The 17,500-nt window shown below is 46.7% G+C and overlaps 1 protein-coding gene across 2 annotated transcripts in view; it reads left to right on the forward strand.

The window, feature by feature from the left end:
- The window catches only part of pcdh10a (protocadherin 10a), a 12,944-nt gene extending 8,480 nt beyond the window's left edge, over positions 1 to 4,464 (forward strand). Inside the window, exons 4-5 of one of the 2 annotated variants that reach the window (XM_068321680.1) lie at positions 1,826 to 2,209; positions 3,991 to 4,464. In XM_068321680.1, coding sequence (XP_068177781.1) covers positions 1,826 to 2,209; positions 3,991 to 4,010 — 404 coding nt within the window. In that variant the 3' untranslated portion in view covers positions 4,011 to 4,464. Of the gene's footprint in view, positions 1 to 1,825; positions 2,537 to 3,990 lie in introns of those variants that run through there. The other variant, XM_068321679.1, reaches the window with a different exon arrangement.
- The last annotated feature ends 13,036 nt before the right edge of the window (positions 4,465 to 17,500 follow it).

Below are 17,500 nucleotides of genomic sequence, written 5' to 3' on the forward strand. Positions count from 1 at the left end.
TAAACGTATTCTCCGTCTCCGAGGCGGGACGGGCTTCATCCTGAACCCGACGCCGGCCTGAACAGACGAACAAGACGGGATTAAACGGATAAATTGCTCATCTTTAATTGCACATTTTTTCCATTCCTGGCGCATTTTTCGGTGTAAAGCCCCGCTGCCGTCTCCATCTGGCCGTGTTTCGGTCCAGCCTGGTGTCTCCTCCGGTTTCTTGGCTGTCTTTGTCGCCCCCCCCCCACTCCAAGAGGGTCCGGACTGAACAGCGCCGACCCAAACACCCCGACGGGAAACACACTGATGAATTTACACGTCCACGTTCAGAAGAACCGCTCACATCCGGCTGAATCAAACCACATTACTATTAATGCGCTCTGCTTTCAGTCGCTGCGCCGTTGTGGAAGTGTTCAGATGTATAGGTCCTTCAGGAAACACACACACACACACACACACACACACACACACACACACACACACACACACACACACACACCTCTGTAGAATAACATCTCTGCTATAAGGAGTGAAGCTCCGACTGCAAACACAAATGAAATGAGAACCAACCTGATTCTGAACCGGGAGTGAAGCCCGTTCTCTGATTGGCCGGTTCGTTGACTCGAAGAAGCTTCAAAAATCTTATTGCATATAATTTGTAAGGAAAAAAAACGACAACAATTTGCATTTACTGCTCTGAGGTTGAGGTACAGTGATCCCTCGTTTCTCGCGGTTAATACGTTCCAGGAACGAAATTCTACGATATTGTGACAAACTATTTATTTTATCATTTATTTATTATTTAATACTGATATTAAACCACCTTCTACCTGTTTTACCTTTAAAACACTCTGATAGACTGTTTGAAACACTTTTATGTCTCACGGAAGTCCGAGACTCACCTAACATAGCTCACATCAGGATGTCATCAGCATATAGAATGCACGTACGGTATCACATGACTACCAACTAAAAATCACGCATGTTGATGCGTGAGGGATCACAGCATTGATGTTTTAGGGTCACTAAATGCACGCCCTCATTCCTCTCACATCTGCGTCTGCGTCTCCATTGTGTTCTTGTTCTTCAGTAATGGAGGAACGATGGAATAGCGTTACGTACGTACGTACGTACGTACGTGGACCCTTTTATCCAAACCTCAGGATCACAGACTACTGAATGTTCTCTCTTTGTTCCTCCGTCTTCCCTTCCTTGATTTATCCTCCTGTTCTCCTCGCCTCCTAAAAACGCTCGTCTCCTGTTGTGACCACTTCCCTGGAAATATGGTAAAATTACAAATCCACATTTTTGAGTCGATGACGAGAGCATCACGGCGGCTAGCAGTTTATTCTCTTAAAGATTGACACAGAATAGGTTGTTGGGTTTTGTTTTTTTTTTCGTGTTGCGTTTCTTAAGATAATCATTGCTTTTTGTTGCAAAAGGATGATGGGATACGGTGTCAAGAGTTTCTTTTCTCGGTGTTTTTGGATATCAAATTTTTTTTTTTTGGCGTCTAAGGATGTTGACATGAGGGGGTTGAAATGTTTTCGCGGCTCCGCATCATCTTTGATTGCACATTTCATTTGGAATGAATGAAGCTGAGGAGGAAAAACAAACAATTCGCTCCATCAATGCTGGCCTTGTCTGCGTGATGAATAGCTTTAGCCGCACATTTTCTGCTTTGTGACATTGGTAAATGATTGCTAACTTGTGTTCTCTCCTCTTGCTCTCATTTCCCCCTTCGTCTCGCCTTTCCACTCCACATCTTCACGACGCTCCTCCTCTTCCTGCTCCTCCTCCGTCTCCGTTTCATTCATCACCTGCATCCTCTCTGCAGGCGCCGACCTCTTCTCCAACTGCACGGACGAGTGCAAGGCCCTGGGCCACTCCGACCGCTGCTGGATGCCCTCCTTCGTGCCGTCCGAGGGCCGCCAGGGGCCCGACTACCGCAGCAACCTCCACGTCCCCGGGATGGACGCCACGCTGCCCGACACTGAGGTACCCGCCTCCGTCAACCTGTCCGACCGACTCACCGCGACCTCGACCGCCTCGCCGCCCAACGATAGGTCATTCTCCACCTTTGGCAAGGAGGGTCAAAGGTCACAGTCACACCACAGCCTTCATCATCACCTTCATCAGCAGCAGCCGCAGTTCAGCTCCAGCACGCTGGAGAGGAAAGAGTATGATAGGGGGACCCTACCGTACAAACCCACCTTTCTCTGTGAGTATCAGTACGAAAGCTCCCTGGGGCCCTACCGCTTCGGTCGGGGCCCCTACATAAACTAAAAGGGAGGGGACCGGGACTTTTCATTCTGATTGGGACTTTTTTTTTTATGCTTTCTTGAACTTTTTTGTTCCTGTAAAGAAATGATTTTATGTTCTGTTGTACTGTTTTGTTTTTTATTCTAACGTCTTTTTGTTGAATGTAAATTGTAATCGATCGCTGCCAACTCCCCCCTTCTCCTCCAAAAACCCAACAAAATCAGCCTCAACCCCCCACCCCTAACCCCCCAATGCTGCCTGTAATCATGTGACTTATAATAAAATAAACACCGTTTGGATTGGACTCTTGTTAAACAGCCTTTTCTTTTCTTTCTTTATAACCAAATTTCCCCCTAAAATCCCCGTTTTTTCCTCTGATGCTCATCTCAGTAAAGGTCTCCCAGTCATTTCCACACGTCTGCAGCTTAAAACACCAGACAGATCATCTCAGGTGTTAAAGGGACACGATGGCTTCCCTACTGAATGCCTTCGGAGGCGAAAAGGACGCCGACGCTTTGCTTTCAAATTCAAAAGTCAAAGTCAGCTTTAAAGTGTAACATAAATGCACGACATACAGCACAGATGAAATTACAGTCCTGTCTGACCCACGGTAAACAGGCAGTACAACAGGCAGGACAACAGGCAGTACAACACAAAGTATGAGACGAAACACGAGGGATGGTAAACATCTCTACACACTATATACACTATACGCTTTTCATTTGTAAGAATTAAAACTAAAACAGGATTTCATTTGGAAAAAGGAAATCCAGGAAATCGACGTTACACAAATAATCTTGAGAGCGGAGAACAGATCGGATCGGAGCGTTCAGTAGAGAAGTCATTCCCACCATGTTACCCATCATCCTCCTCCTCCTCCTCCTCCTCCTCGCCGTGCATGCCTCCCTCCCTCCTCAGGTAAACGATGGTCACCATAATCTGCTTGTTTTCTTCCTGTTTGCATCTCAGTAAATGGAGCCCAGCAATCTTCTTCTTGCACATCAGGTCTGTGAGAAAAACTAATTCTTTTTAGCCTTGAGGTGCAAGACTGTGCTTTTTTGTGCTCCAAATATAGCTGGCTGGTGTCTGCACATCTCGTTTTGCCCCGCGGGGTTAGCGTAAACGCACAAATGAATTTGCTCAGGCCTCAAAACTCACAGCTTCATTATATTTCTTTATATTGTCTCGATTTACAATTTCAGCTCGTTCCTCGTGGTCTGTTTGAAATAAATTAAACCCGCGCCGCCGCCGCTGTAAAAGTCTTGTTGTTTATCAGTCAGTAAAAAATATGAAAGTAGTCCCAGAGGCTGAGGCCCATTAACCAATAGGCATCATGTTCTACTTTTATAAATAGCTGTGGATGCTAGCGATGCTCTGATCACCACTGCTTTGATAAAGGCTTTATAAAAGCTTAATGATCCATTTATAGATAATTAATGAAGCAATTAGAGCTGTGTGTATTTTCTATGCATGCATTATGTAGTCACCAAAAATTTGAACATTTATCATTGCGGATGGATGTGATTTTACACGACTCCCACATTAGTTGTACCATGACGCTGCGAGGCCCCCCCCCCGCCCCCTCCCGCCTTAAGGGCGTATAAATAACTTCACAGAGAGTTCTTTGTGGCATGCCTCGTTCGATAGATGGTATTTTGGAAGCCGGCTGTGTCACTAAAAAAGTCCCGCAGGAACGTTCGACTCTTGTCTTAATGAGTGTGTTCTCTTGTCTTTTTTCAGCCCGCAAAAGGATTTGCTAGCGCGTTCCACATGGACCTGTCGGAGACGGCGTGAATTTGGGTCCTAGACCACCGACACTGACAGCAAATTAAAACTCAACTAGCAGAAACCTGGACAACAGTTACCTTGGATCGGCTTCGTTTATGCCGGGCGGCGGAGCCTCGACGCCGGCCACCTTGGGGGTAGCCTCAAACGTGGACGTCTGAGGAGCGATCCGAGGCCTTGATCCGCTCAGCAGGACTGAGACCGGTGGGCCCCACCGCCCATAAGGGGGAGCCGGCGAGCGATGGAGGTGCTGTCTTTTGGGTTTTTTTTGATGGGGGGGTGGGGGGTTAGCCTCTAGAGATCTGTGTGTGCCTGTTTACATGAGGACAAACTGATGTGTCTGTACAAACTTCAACCAACGTCACACGGAACCCTTTAGTATGGTCACCACAAAGCCACCTGTACAGACCGTGTGTGGGGCGGGGGAGGGGGGCGGAGCCAGACGCAGGGGGGGAGGAGTCAGGCGTTGTACAGGTATGAAACAGGGGGTGAGCAGGGAGGATGTGCAGTGCTATAACTTCTGTATCTGGATTTATTTTATTTTACTTGACGTCTTTCTACCTTCTTTTGGTTTCTGATGTTCTTTCCGTGTGCCGTGCCGACTGTTAACGTGTTCAGGAACACGTACACGGATTCAGTCCTGCTTCGACTTTAGACACTTCAGGAACAAATTTGAACAAACACATGCTGAAAAAAAACCCTGACTACTAGACTCAGCTTGATCTGATCCCACAAAATAGATGCTCTTATTTCTAAAGGGTGGGGCGGCAAGTTTCCTGCCTGAGTAGAAACGACCCTCTAGAGGCGGTTCTCTTCACCCCATTGGCCGATAAACAACCAATCACACACTCAGTGGTTTTTATCATGTGTGCAAAGTGTTTACTGTGCTATTTTAAAAGCTTTTAAATGAATATAAATCTATATATAACTATATATATACATACACATATATATATACACTATACTTTCTGAAAACTGTGTAACCATTGGTTAGTTTCCACACCTCATGTCATTCAATCTAACAACAAGTACCGTACAAATAAAGACTTGTATGAGTTCAGACCAGAAGACAAAGTCCTTCCAGCCACTCGAGGGTCACGTTGGTGTTTTATTTGATCGTTTCCTTTTCACCGTTTACAGACGCCGGGCCGTGTTGTGTGTAGCAGAGACACCAGTTGACTTGTTTTGGCCTGTTGTGTATTTTTACAAGCGGATTATGTGTTCATGTACAGAACGGGGGCTATCACAATCGAGCTAGATATCAAAGGTTCTACAATCACACAAGAGGCACACACACACACACACACACACACACACACACACACACACACACACACACACACACACACACACACACACACACACACACACATACAGGTCAAGTGGTGATAAATAAACAGTGTCATTGAAAGTCTCTTATGTGCGTCTGGTTCTTCCTGTGTGTTCAGCATTCTGCACAGGCAGTGCTAACATGCTAACAATGCTAAGGTAGTGTCCAAATTTGTAGTTTTTCTAATCCGTGCATTTAAAAACACAGGGTTGTACCTCACAGAGGCACAAACGTAGAAGTTCAGAGCCCCGGATGAGATGTTGGGAAGCTAGAGACTACCACAGGAAGTGAGGAAGACTTCCTGGTTATCATCAGAGTCCTTGGCGTTCATCTTCTGCTCGATGCTGGATCCATCCAGCATTTAGATATTCCAGTCCCCATCAGAGGGACGGAGACAGCCCTTCCTCGTCCATCCCATGAAAGCTGTTTCCCGGACATGGAGTCCACTTTTCCACCAGAATCCCATCATCCTTGAAGGACGAACTCGCCGTGGATTTGCTCTACTTTCCTCCTTCGCTGACCTCGATAGCTAATCAGGAAAAAAAAGAAGTCTTTTCTGGACTTTTCCGCCTTCTGTCCGTTTCCTTGAGAATCTCTGATGCCCCCCCCCCCCGCATCCCAATCCCAGCCGTCGCTGGACTGTGATTGGTGCTTGATCTGGCACAAGATTAGAGGCACGAGGAGAAGAAGAAGGGAACTTCAGTCGAGCTCCACTGCTCCAAATGAAGTCTGGGGTCAGGGGGGGGGGGGGCCCAATCACTTGACAGCCTAAAAGCAGTTTGTCGATCACAAGATGCTCGTCTTCTGGCAGCTGTTCATGTGACGAGCGCCTGAATGCCTTCAGGGGGGCAAATTCAAATGCGACCCGAAAATAATGAGATATTTTTGTCCTGCAGGGAGGGAGGGGGGCAGCGCCGGGGTCGCTTCAGATAATCAATGATTCTATATTCCTGTTTGATTGATCTGTGACCTCTAACAGAACCCAGTTCAGCTGCTTTTCGTTCTGTGATTATATCTCATCAGGTTTCAGAGATGTGTACCTAAAAAGGTATAAAAGTGAAAAATTTGACCTTGACCTAGTTTTTCAAGGTCAAAGTTGTGATCTATTTTTTTAATCCCATTGCCTCCTTGAATGTAATGCCTTTCGTTTCGCCTTTCTATCTTATCCGGTGGTGAAGATATTTGGTGGACGGACGAACACGCGAACACGCGAACACTGACAGTGACGATACATCGCCGCTCCGCGGGATGTAAGGATGACAACACGACAAACTAGAGTCTTTGGTTTGTTGTTTGAACCGTGACATGTCTAACAAAATGAAAGTATCATGGAGGACCCTAAAAAAATGTTCCAAAAGCACCTTTAAAGACATCGAAGCCGATGCTGGAGCTACCCACAGACCCACGACACTCATCCAAACACAACATGTTGAAATCCATTCGGGGTGAGACTCGCCCGGCAGGGGGGTTCTAGGGTCAGAGTTCTTGGGGATGTAAACCAGAACACAACTCCAGCGCCTCCACAAAAGAAAGATGATCACTTGGACTTTCCGAGGCGAGCTGCGACCCTCAGGCGAGACGACGTCCTGTCGATGGATGTGAGTCCACTCGATCAGGTCGTCCTTGGAGGTGCCTGCATGGCAGAAGAGGAGAGGAGTCACTACCAGTGAGTCATGTTGTCCATCTGTGTGGACGAGGCTGACTGAGGTGACCTGACTGTCTCAGCCTCCCAGCCTGTCCTTTATATTCCTCTCCCTGGCAGTCACACTTCATTACTCGGGCTAAATAGTCTTTCAAGAGACCCCATCAGCCGTCGTTTACACGCCCAGCCTACCACCTTTCACCGCCGCCGCCATCGCTACCGCGTCAGACAAACACACCCCTCGAGTCACGGTACGTCCACGCAGAGACACGAGTACAAGTGGGACGCACACGCTGCTCTTTGTCCTCCTTTTACTTCTTATCCATCACCACCACCCTATCAGTCAGCACACACACACACACACACACACACACACACACACACACACACACACACACACATACACACACACACACACACACACACACACATACAGTAGACGTGCCCCAGCCACCTCATCAGGCGGGACCAGACAGCCATCACAGTGTGTTCTGCCCATTTCTCCTCCCATCGCCTTCCTTATCTGCCGGCCGGCTCGGACTGCGACGACCTACTGACCTGAGACGAAGCCCCGCCCCCCTGTCGACACACTCGGCCAACCTTTAACAGGAAGCCCGCTGTCCTTCCACCAGAGTCACTCAAACAACCATTCACGGTATTCATGTGGCCTCCAGCGAAGCCTTTGTGTTCACATCCCGACTGAATGGAGCCTCCATAGTGTCCAACGTCAGGAAGCAGAAGGACTCCTTATCAGCTGCAAGTCACTGCACCGGTACAGGTGCACAACACACCAAAACACAGGTGTACCGGTGTATATACAAATATATATATATATATAAATATATATATATATATATATATATATATATATATATATATATATATATATATATACTATTTCCTGCTGTTTGGACTCTCTGCTCGCAGACATGAACATTGTTGGAACAGTTCTGACTCTAGAATGATGTTAACTGAAGTCCACGTCTAGTTATTTCTGCTCCTAACATAGCAGATGTCTTACACCACCTTGTTCACGTGATTCCCCCTGGCAGCTGCGCCGTGATTGGTTGCTCTATCGTGAAATTCGTTATTCGCGTGTTACAGTTACATTTTATTTTTTAATATACTACAGAAGAAATATCTTGTCTTCTGCTCTGCTTCCTCATTGTGGGTCACGGGGGTTGCTACGAGTTTATAATATGATATTGCATGTTTTTATCCATATTTACAGTAACATGATCTTATGTTCTTTTTATGGTTTACAAGTGATTTTATAATTCCAGTATTTGTGCTGGACAGATATGATGTGGAGAAAAATGACGTCAACTTGATTTTTATTTTTCCGTGTTATTTTTTCAGAAAACCCACCTATAATTGAGAACAACTGAACCCCAAGCGACGAAAGCTGAGGTTTACCTTTATTGTCTGCCAACATTAAGGTAGAATAAAGTCTCCTTTCCAGGTCGTATTAAAGATGCTGTTTGTGCTCCAGCATCTCGGATGATAGAATTTCACTAGAAACACAATCAGCGTCCAGACACGGCGCGTGCGCTTTATATCGATGACATCGTTTCCTCATGGGTGCATGTTGGTACAATTTGCAGTCAAATGAAATGAAGAAGGGAGTCGGGCTGCGGAGGTTTTGTGTCGATGTGATGAGAAGTACGAGACAGGAAATGTCATCCGAAGCCGACCCCGCCAAAACAAAAGACTTTCAAACCGGATTACAATTACTCACACAAACAGCCTGAGAGGCCTCGCCCTCGGCCACCATCCCCTCTCATTCCATGTTGTGGACAGGAAGTAGTGAGCTGGTAACCCGGGGTGACGGAATCAGGCCTCTGACTCACGCCCTGACTTCAAGGGGGGGGCAACCCGGTGGAGGACAGACCCCCGCCTCCAGCATTACGGGCTAATGCAGCTCGCCTGACGGAGCGCTCGGATGACGACGAGGAAAGAACAAACATCACTGAAAGCAACCGCCATCCGATGGGGGGGTGGTAGTGGTGGGGGTGGTGGGGGGGCAGGATGGAATTTAAACCAGAACAAAACAACACCGACATTGTGTCAGACGACGCAGCATCAAAAAGATCAAAATAAAGAGAAAAAGGTAAAACCGGCTGACAGAGGAAGAGTGTGGTCTGAGGAAGAACAAATGCCCCGGTGGGGGTGGATTATGTTCATGTGGGCAAAAAGGTCTGGTGTAACAACAATGCTAGTGGCCTCCAGAGGCTCACCTTATCTCATCCCCCCCACCCACACACACACACACACACACACACACACACACACACACACACACACACACACACACACACACACACACACACACACACACACACACACACACACACACACACACACACACCTACCTTCAGGTGAAACATGAGGGCATGCTTCTCTTCTTTCCAGTCATGCCCCCCTCAGTGGAAGAACACCTGCTCCCTGAGGATGCTGGGACGGCGAGGGGGGGGGGGATGTAATGATTACAGCTACCTTCTCTCACATCTATTCTCATCTTCCTCCTCCTCCTCCTCCTCCTCCTCCTCCTCCTCCTCCTCCTCCTCCTCCTCCTCCTCCTCCTCCTCCTCCTCCTCCTCGTCACTTGTTTCACTGTTTGGCTCTCAGCTGTCAGGCTGAGAGATGGCAGGCGAGACAGGGGTCGTCTGCCTGGGGGGACGGTCGAGAAAGGACGGGGGCCTCTGGACACACTTCTGCTGACACACACACACACACACACACACACACACACACACACACACACACACACACACACACACACACACACACACACACACACACACACACACACACACACACGTATCTATAAGTATTTGTTCAACAACTAAACAGGATGTAACCAGAAGGGGTGGGGTTTAAACTGGAACTGGGTGGGGTCTGAGCAGGAAGTTATCATATTCATTCTGAGGGTTACATAGATTCAAGTTAAAGGTGTGAAGAAGATTTTACTCATTTTTATTCTAAGGAATTTACAAGAGGTCATTAAAAATGTGGACAATGTGGTTTTTTACTCATTATGAAGAATACAGGCAGTAGTCCTCAACTTATGAACATTCAACTTAAAAACATTCAACTTAGGAACATTCAACTTAAGAACATTCAACTTAGGAACATTCAACTTAAGAACATTCAATTTACAAACATTCCGCTTATGAACATTCCAATTACAAACAATCAACTTACGAACATTCAACTTATAAACATTCTACTTACAAACATACAACTTACAGTCAACGTACTAACATTCAACTTTCGGACATTCAACTTAGGAACATTCAACTTACAGCCAACTTACAAACATTCAACTTACGGACATTCAATTTATGAACAACCTCTCAGAACCAGTTGTGTTCATAGGTTGAGGACTACCTGCATTGACATATTTGTCCTCCCGCACGATCTCATTGATTTCCACACGAGGTCCACGTGTTCACCGTACTATCAAGTCATTTCTTATGTTAGTTGTTAACGAACCCCTTCATGGTTTTACACAGAGCATCCACATACACAACTTGTCCAGCGTGGACTTCTTCTCTACCAAAGTACAGAGGGAAGGAGGAACTCTGTTCTGGATGAACCATCCATGACACTGCAGTTTTTCTGACAAGTGAAACTTGGATTGATTAGATCAAATGGGAATATGTAAGCAGCGCCATGCAGCCGCTTCGTTATCGGGGTGATGTGCTGTCAGGATCAAAGTGAAGGCGCACACCGGTGATGAACTCTGCTCTGCAACTTGTTTCACGCAGCATTGAAAGTTACCTCGTTACCTTCTTAGAACATAATCATCAAAAATAGAGCTGCTCTCCTGACGACTCGGCCCTGTCGAGCCCGATGGAACCTGAGGACGTCTGACGACACATCTCTAAAACGGTTTGAGTCGCTTTCGGCTGCGTTGTTTGTCGTTCTGGTTCATGTTTTCTCCCATGAAAGCGACGCCTGAAGCGAATGCGGCCGAGTGTCGGATGCTGCCCTCGTGGTCAAAGAGGTCTTCTGTTAAATCTCATTTTGTGACGCGGCTAAATTAGCATCAGTTAGCATAATGCATCAGCGTGTCTATGGTCGTGACAGACGAAATCAGACCGATGGTATTTTTAATGTGCAGACAGTGAAGTGACCTCCCCATCTAACTCTATCTATTAGAAACTCAACATTAATGAGCTGATTTACCAAAAAGGAAAATTCTTTCTCCTCAGTTTTCTTTAAGTTTTACGCAATGAATTATTATTTTTTTTCCAGAAATACCATTTGTTTCTGTCAGAGTTGAAACTTTTTGGTCTGAAACCAAAGAACAAACTCAAAAAGAAGAGAACTCATGACTGACACAAGATAAGATAAGATAAGACATGGTTTCCACCCACCGTCGGTTCCATAGGTAACCACAGAAGAAGAAGAGCACTTCCTCTGCAGTCAGAGGTTTGCTAGTGTCCTGCTGTCATCACAGACGAGCTACGTCTTTCACGTAAAAGTGACATAAGACATACTTCTCTGAATACTAAAATAATGTAATTACTACTCTAAATACGAAAGTAATGTCATTCCTACTCTGAATAGTAGCGTTCTATTCCCTGAGACTGACTGGAAACACTAACAGAACAATAAAACATCGCATAATAATAAAATTCTGTAGAACCATAATAACATCTCTACCTATGCTGGATTAATTTTCTCCTGGGGGGTGTAGAGGATAAACCCAGCTTTAATCCACTGAAGGTGTTTCACCACACAGACGTCACTTCCTGCCCTCACTGACATCACTTCCTGCTCATCAAAAGTCCGACACGCCCCTTTATGTTTAATGAATCTGTTTAATTTCCTTATATTTCTCAGTTAATCCATCAATCCTTAACATCAACTAGCAAAACATTCATTGTGAGCTCTGACGTTTAGGAAGGGGTGTGTTTGTTACTGTCGGCTAACACCTACAGGGATTAAGGCTTAAATTAGCCACTTTTATTTGGTGTCAGCAAAGGTATCGTGTTGCATTCATTTAATTTGTGATCGTGTCTCATTCTTAAAAACCCAGAGCTGTTCACCAGAAACCTTTCATTCCTCACGAGCTCCCGGGGTTTTTGCTCGGGGCTTTTTCCCTTCCAGAGGTTTTCGTCGGTGCAGCTTCCAGGTGAGCAGACAGGAGGCAAACAGGAACACCTTTTTATTTCCAACAAGCGTTTCAATTTCCATTAATAAATGTGCAAATCAAAGCCGAGTGTTTGTTCAGTAAGACACTCTTTCAGGTGTTGTTTGGGTAGAGATTATGCTGGAGAGGAAACGGAGTTCAGTTTCTGTCTTTGGTGGGAAGGGGGGACATTAGTCTACAGCAGGGAGGCAGACCTAATGAGAATGTACACCTGAAAGACGGGGAAGGAAATGCCCTCAGAAAGCCTTTGTGGCTCTCTGATCCAGCCCGGCGTGAAGGTGAGAGGAGACGAGACGCGTTTACCCTCATACGGAGACGGTCCGGCGTTGCGGCGCTTTGCTGGAACACGAAAAGGAACACAAACAACATGCAGAACAGAAAGTGGACACGCTGGGAGGAGACGACCCGCTGCGCGTCATCACATCAGCGTCTCCACAAACCAGAAGGCCACGCTCGCCACGGCAAACAGCCGTCAGAAGCGTCGACAGTGGGCTCACCTCCAGCATTACCTGCAACACACCACTTATATATTTATATATCTACCAATAAAGCTCTTTTATTGGTGCTGCACTGTGTGTGTAAACACCTCCAAACAAACTGGAGCACATTCAGGATCAGTAAATAACATCTCTAGGATCTCTCATATATGAGGCATTGTGTGTGTTTGTGTGTGTTAGTGTGTGTTTGTGTGTGTTTGTGTGTGCTAGACAGTAAAGTCTACCTCAGACAGAGGATTGAGTAATATTTCAGCTAAGCACTGGTAATTTCATAGTATTATATTGGCTCTCTTTCTCCCTCAGTCTCTCCATCTTTACATTTAAAGGTAAAACTTTCAGAGGCTGTTATCACACGTCTCTCCCTTGAAAGCAATTTACTTCCATCCTGCTACTTCCGGCCCATAAATCCACAGGGGAAAATGAGCGAGACGAGACCCAACGACCTGCAGGAATAAACCGATGCTCTTTTTGTATTGGTGGCTGGTCCTCGGCTCCAACTGAAATATGAGGTTTGAGGGTGTGCCTCCCCCAGCCCCGCCCCAGGGGGGACGCTCTAGTCAGTTGTCTAATTTGATTATTTTTATTGGAATCACGGGTTGGTCTAAAAATAAGGAAAACGAGACCTAATGTGGAGTTGGACTAATTTTAGTCTGGGCTCTGGCCACAACGGACCCTTCTTTACTCTGCCTGTAATTGGACACACTGCAAGGCATACTAGACTCAATGAATGACCTTCAATCTTCTTCTTCTTCTTTCATCTTTGCCCTTCAGACGTCACCACAGCCAATCAGAGTCCTCCATCTAACCCTGTCTTCTCATCCTCTTCTCTCACACCAACTGCCTTCATGTCCTCTTTCACTACATCCATAAACCTCCTCTTTGGTCTTCCTCTAGGCCTCCTGCCTGGCGGTTCAAAACTCAGCATCCTTCTACCAATATATTCACTATCTCTCCTCTGGACATGTCCAAACCATCTCAGTCTGGCCTCTCTGACTTTATCTCCAGAACCTCTAACATGTGCTGTCCCTCTGATGTACTCATTCCTGATCCTATCCATCCTGGTCACTCCCAGAGAGAACCTCAGCATCTTCATCTCTGCTACCTCCAGCTCTGTCTCCTGTCTTTTCCTCAGTGACTCTGTCTCTAGACCAAACAATGAATGGCCTGTTTTAAAACCAGAATAGAAACTACTGTGGTGGCTGTGGTTGTGTTGTGCATCCACTATCGATTCTGCTACCTTTCCTCAGATTTCAAGAGCCAAATCACTGCTAGCCAAAGATGCCTGGCGTGCTACAATTGGTTCGCAAATGTGGTTGACACCTGAAACAGCAGGTGACTGTGGGGGGGCAGCTTAGACTTGTGTATACTGTCTGGGCAACAACGTTGGGGTTGAGGTTACAGCTGAGATCTTCAACAAATGGACTATTTTAAACTGTTTTCATATATAAGGCACACTGGATTATAAGGCGCACTAACAAAATTAAAGGCTTTTAGGAACAGAAAAATACTAAATTGGAGGGGGGAGGACCTGGGTACGTCAGGTGAGTATTTACCTGGGTGGGTCCACGCTTCGTCCAAAAGCTGTTGGGTCGATCCACTGGACGTTAAGAAAGTTCTTGAAGACGTTTGGATGAGAGACGAAACGTCTTCAAGAACTTTCTTAACGTCCAGTGGATCGACTCAACAGCTTTTGGATAACCATGACCTGGACGACTGAGAACTACACAGACGTCCACGCTTCAGCACCTCAAACATGATCAAATATTCCAGGTTTCTATCGACAGAACAAATCCTGCAGGAACCGGAGAGAGAAAGTGTTCCAGCCACCCGGAGGCTGTCTCCAAGGTTACGTGTTGTACTTAATCCCCTAAAACCCCCACAGGCCCGACGCTGGAAGAATGTTGTTGATGTCTTGGATTGTGTGCATGGCCGTGAGGGTGTGTGTGTGTGTGTGTGTGTGTGTGTGTGTGTGTGTGTGTGTGTGTGTGTGTGTGTGTGTGTGTGTGTGTGTGTGCAGCTCGTCCTCCCCGGAGCCACACTTAAACCTCGGTGACATCAGCAGCCATGTCTTATTTCCTTATTACAAAGGTCCCACAGTAACGCAGTGTGTCAGAGCGGGGACCGCCGTCTCACACGCTAACGCAAACATGCTCATTAGCACACGCGTTGTGTCGGCCGCACACAACACACACACACACACACACACACACACACACACCAGAGAAAGAGCAAGAGAGCAGATAAAAGGCACAAAAACCCCAAACAAATTAAACTGAGTGCAAGATAGGCCTTTCATTCTAATTACCATATTCAATAAAACACTGATTAGATAAAGGAACAGAAGCTCTGGGAACGAGTGTGTGTGTGTGTGTGTGTGTGTGTGTGTGTGTGTGTGTGTGTGTGTGTGTGTGTGTGTGTGTGTGTGTGTGTGTGTGTGTGTGCATATTTCTCCATCAGCTTAAACGATGAGTGCAGGATTGTTCATTATTTAAGCAGCAGTTTCCAGAGAGGACACCGTTCAGCCCTTCGCATCACGGAGGCGATGCTCCTGCGGTCCGAAGGCCTGACCCGGACAACGAACCCACAACCGATCGATCCGGAGCCGCTCTGGGTTTGGCGGGTCAGCTGCCTGCCTCGTGTCGCTCCGTGATCGCATCCCATCATTACACCTGCCTTCAAAGCGGTGATGTGTTGTAATGTCAGTGTTCGTGTGTCCGTCCGTCCGGTCGTCCGTTTGTTTGTCCACCAAATATCTTCACAACCGTTCAGATAGAGAGGTGAGACAAAAAGCACATGACTCAGGCAGGAGAGGGGATGAACATGAGATCATGACCTTGAAAACACTAGGTCAAGGTCAAATTTCAACCTTTGTACACTCAGGAACCGGATAAGACAGTAAGACGAGGGAGAAGGCCAGTGTGAGTAAGACCATAGACCAAACTACTGCTTTGATCAATGACAGTAGGTCAGAGCACTAGCTTTGATCTTTGACCTATGCAAGCAGGTGAGGGTCACATTTTGAATTGAGGGGTGTTGCAGGATGTTGCAGTCAGTGCTGGCATTGGTTCTGGTTTCATTCCACCAGAGTTTGGTTGTTTCCACCGACGCAGGATGTCGACTTACGGGCGAATGTTGCTGAAAGTGTGAATTAAAGTCTGAATTACATCTCTTTCTACCTTTTGTCGTTGCGTTCCGTTGCCGTGGAGACAACATACCTCGTACATCTGACATCTAGATGTACAAACATGTCTCCTTTTGCACTTGCAGCCGTTGCCGAGGACGTCCATGCTGTGAGGCTGGGCCTAAACGACTGGTTGGTATTCAGACGACTCCTTGTTCCCAGCATCTCCTCTGAGCTGATACAGGTGAAGGAGGAAGAGGAGGAGGAGGAAGAGGAGGACGCCCTGAGGTGTGACGGCACTGACAGTTAAAACCACCGCCATCCCCCTCTCAACGCGCCGAGCGTTTTCTTCCAGCGTCGCGTCTGATGATGACTCATCAACAAACGCGTCCATATATGGTTTCCTTTAAATGTCAGACTTAATTTACCATTTCCCAGAAGGCCAGGCAACTTCTCCATACTGTTTGCTCTCGTTAATCAAACAGAAATGAGCTCCTGCTCGCCGTGAATAAATATAATGGCTGTATTGTTATTAATTGCCTCTGCTCTTATCTGTAACACCAACATGAGCCGTTAAAGGCTAGCCGTGACGACCTGGATCCTGGTGTCGGATGTGAATTTACATTCCAGCTGATGGGTCAGTCCTGTCAGGTCAACACTTCCTGTTGTATTCTGGCCCTTCCTGTCTAGTCCAGTCTCTATCTCCTCCTCCTGAGGATCTACCCCTGGTGTACGGTTGATTTACCCTCTTTTGTGGCAGGTTTCTGTCTGATTACACCCCAACACCCATCTGGATCAATCACTTCAACCTATCGTTGAAAACAGAAACTGCTGCTAAAGACTTCCTGTTTTCTTAAGACTCGTAACGTACTTTGAGAAGTCACTTCAGAATGTCGTATTTCTTGGTCTCGATGCTTCAGAAGTGCGGCTGACCTGTATTCACGTGGAGAACGCCGAGCCATTTGTTAAGAGAGAGTTCTTTGTGCTCATGTCAAGGTAAAGTTTGGAGTATTAAGTGTTCTAACGCAGCTAGAGGTAAGAACACAAGGAGACGTCCATCAAAGAGTCCTGACAGGAGAAAGAGGGCAGCCAATCAGAAGGTTTGGTTCTTCTACCAAAGATGAATTCAGAAACAGATTAAACCAAGAAAAAATAAAGTTTGAACAAAGAAACTGTAACGACAAACATCAGGAGGAGAAATCCACCAGGAGACGAACAAACTGACACGGGTACGAGGAGCTGATGGGCGGGGCCAGGTGGAACCAATCAGACAGTCTGGGGAGGGACCATCAAGAGGGAAACAGGTGACATGGAAACAGGAAGTACCCCAACGAACCCAAGAACGGTCGGGTTCATGTAGGGTGGATGAACGTTCTAACAGGAAACGCCCAGTCTGACTCAGGCGACACACAGCGTTGTGTAGCTGTGTTTCTGGTGTGTGTGTGTGTGTGTGTGCGTGTGCGTGTGCGTGTGCGTGTGTGTGTGTGTGTGCGTGTGAGTCCAGGCGTCGCTCAATCCAAACTGGGTTCATTCATTTTAATTCAATTGCTCTTTAATTTGTCAAAGGAGGTCAGCCGGCCTGGAGACTCCTGATTAAGAGCGTCCTCTCCCAGCCAGTCACACACACACACACACACACACACACACACACACACACACACACACACACACACACACACACACACACACACACACACACACACCTCCAGAACTT

The sequence above is a fragment of the Antennarius striatus genome, chromosome 8 (genome assembly GCF_040054535.1).
Source record: "Antennarius striatus isolate MH-2024 chromosome 8, ASM4005453v1, whole genome shotgun sequence".
NCBI lineage: Eukaryota > Metazoa > Chordata > Actinopteri > Lophiiformes > Antennariidae > Antennarius > Antennarius striatus.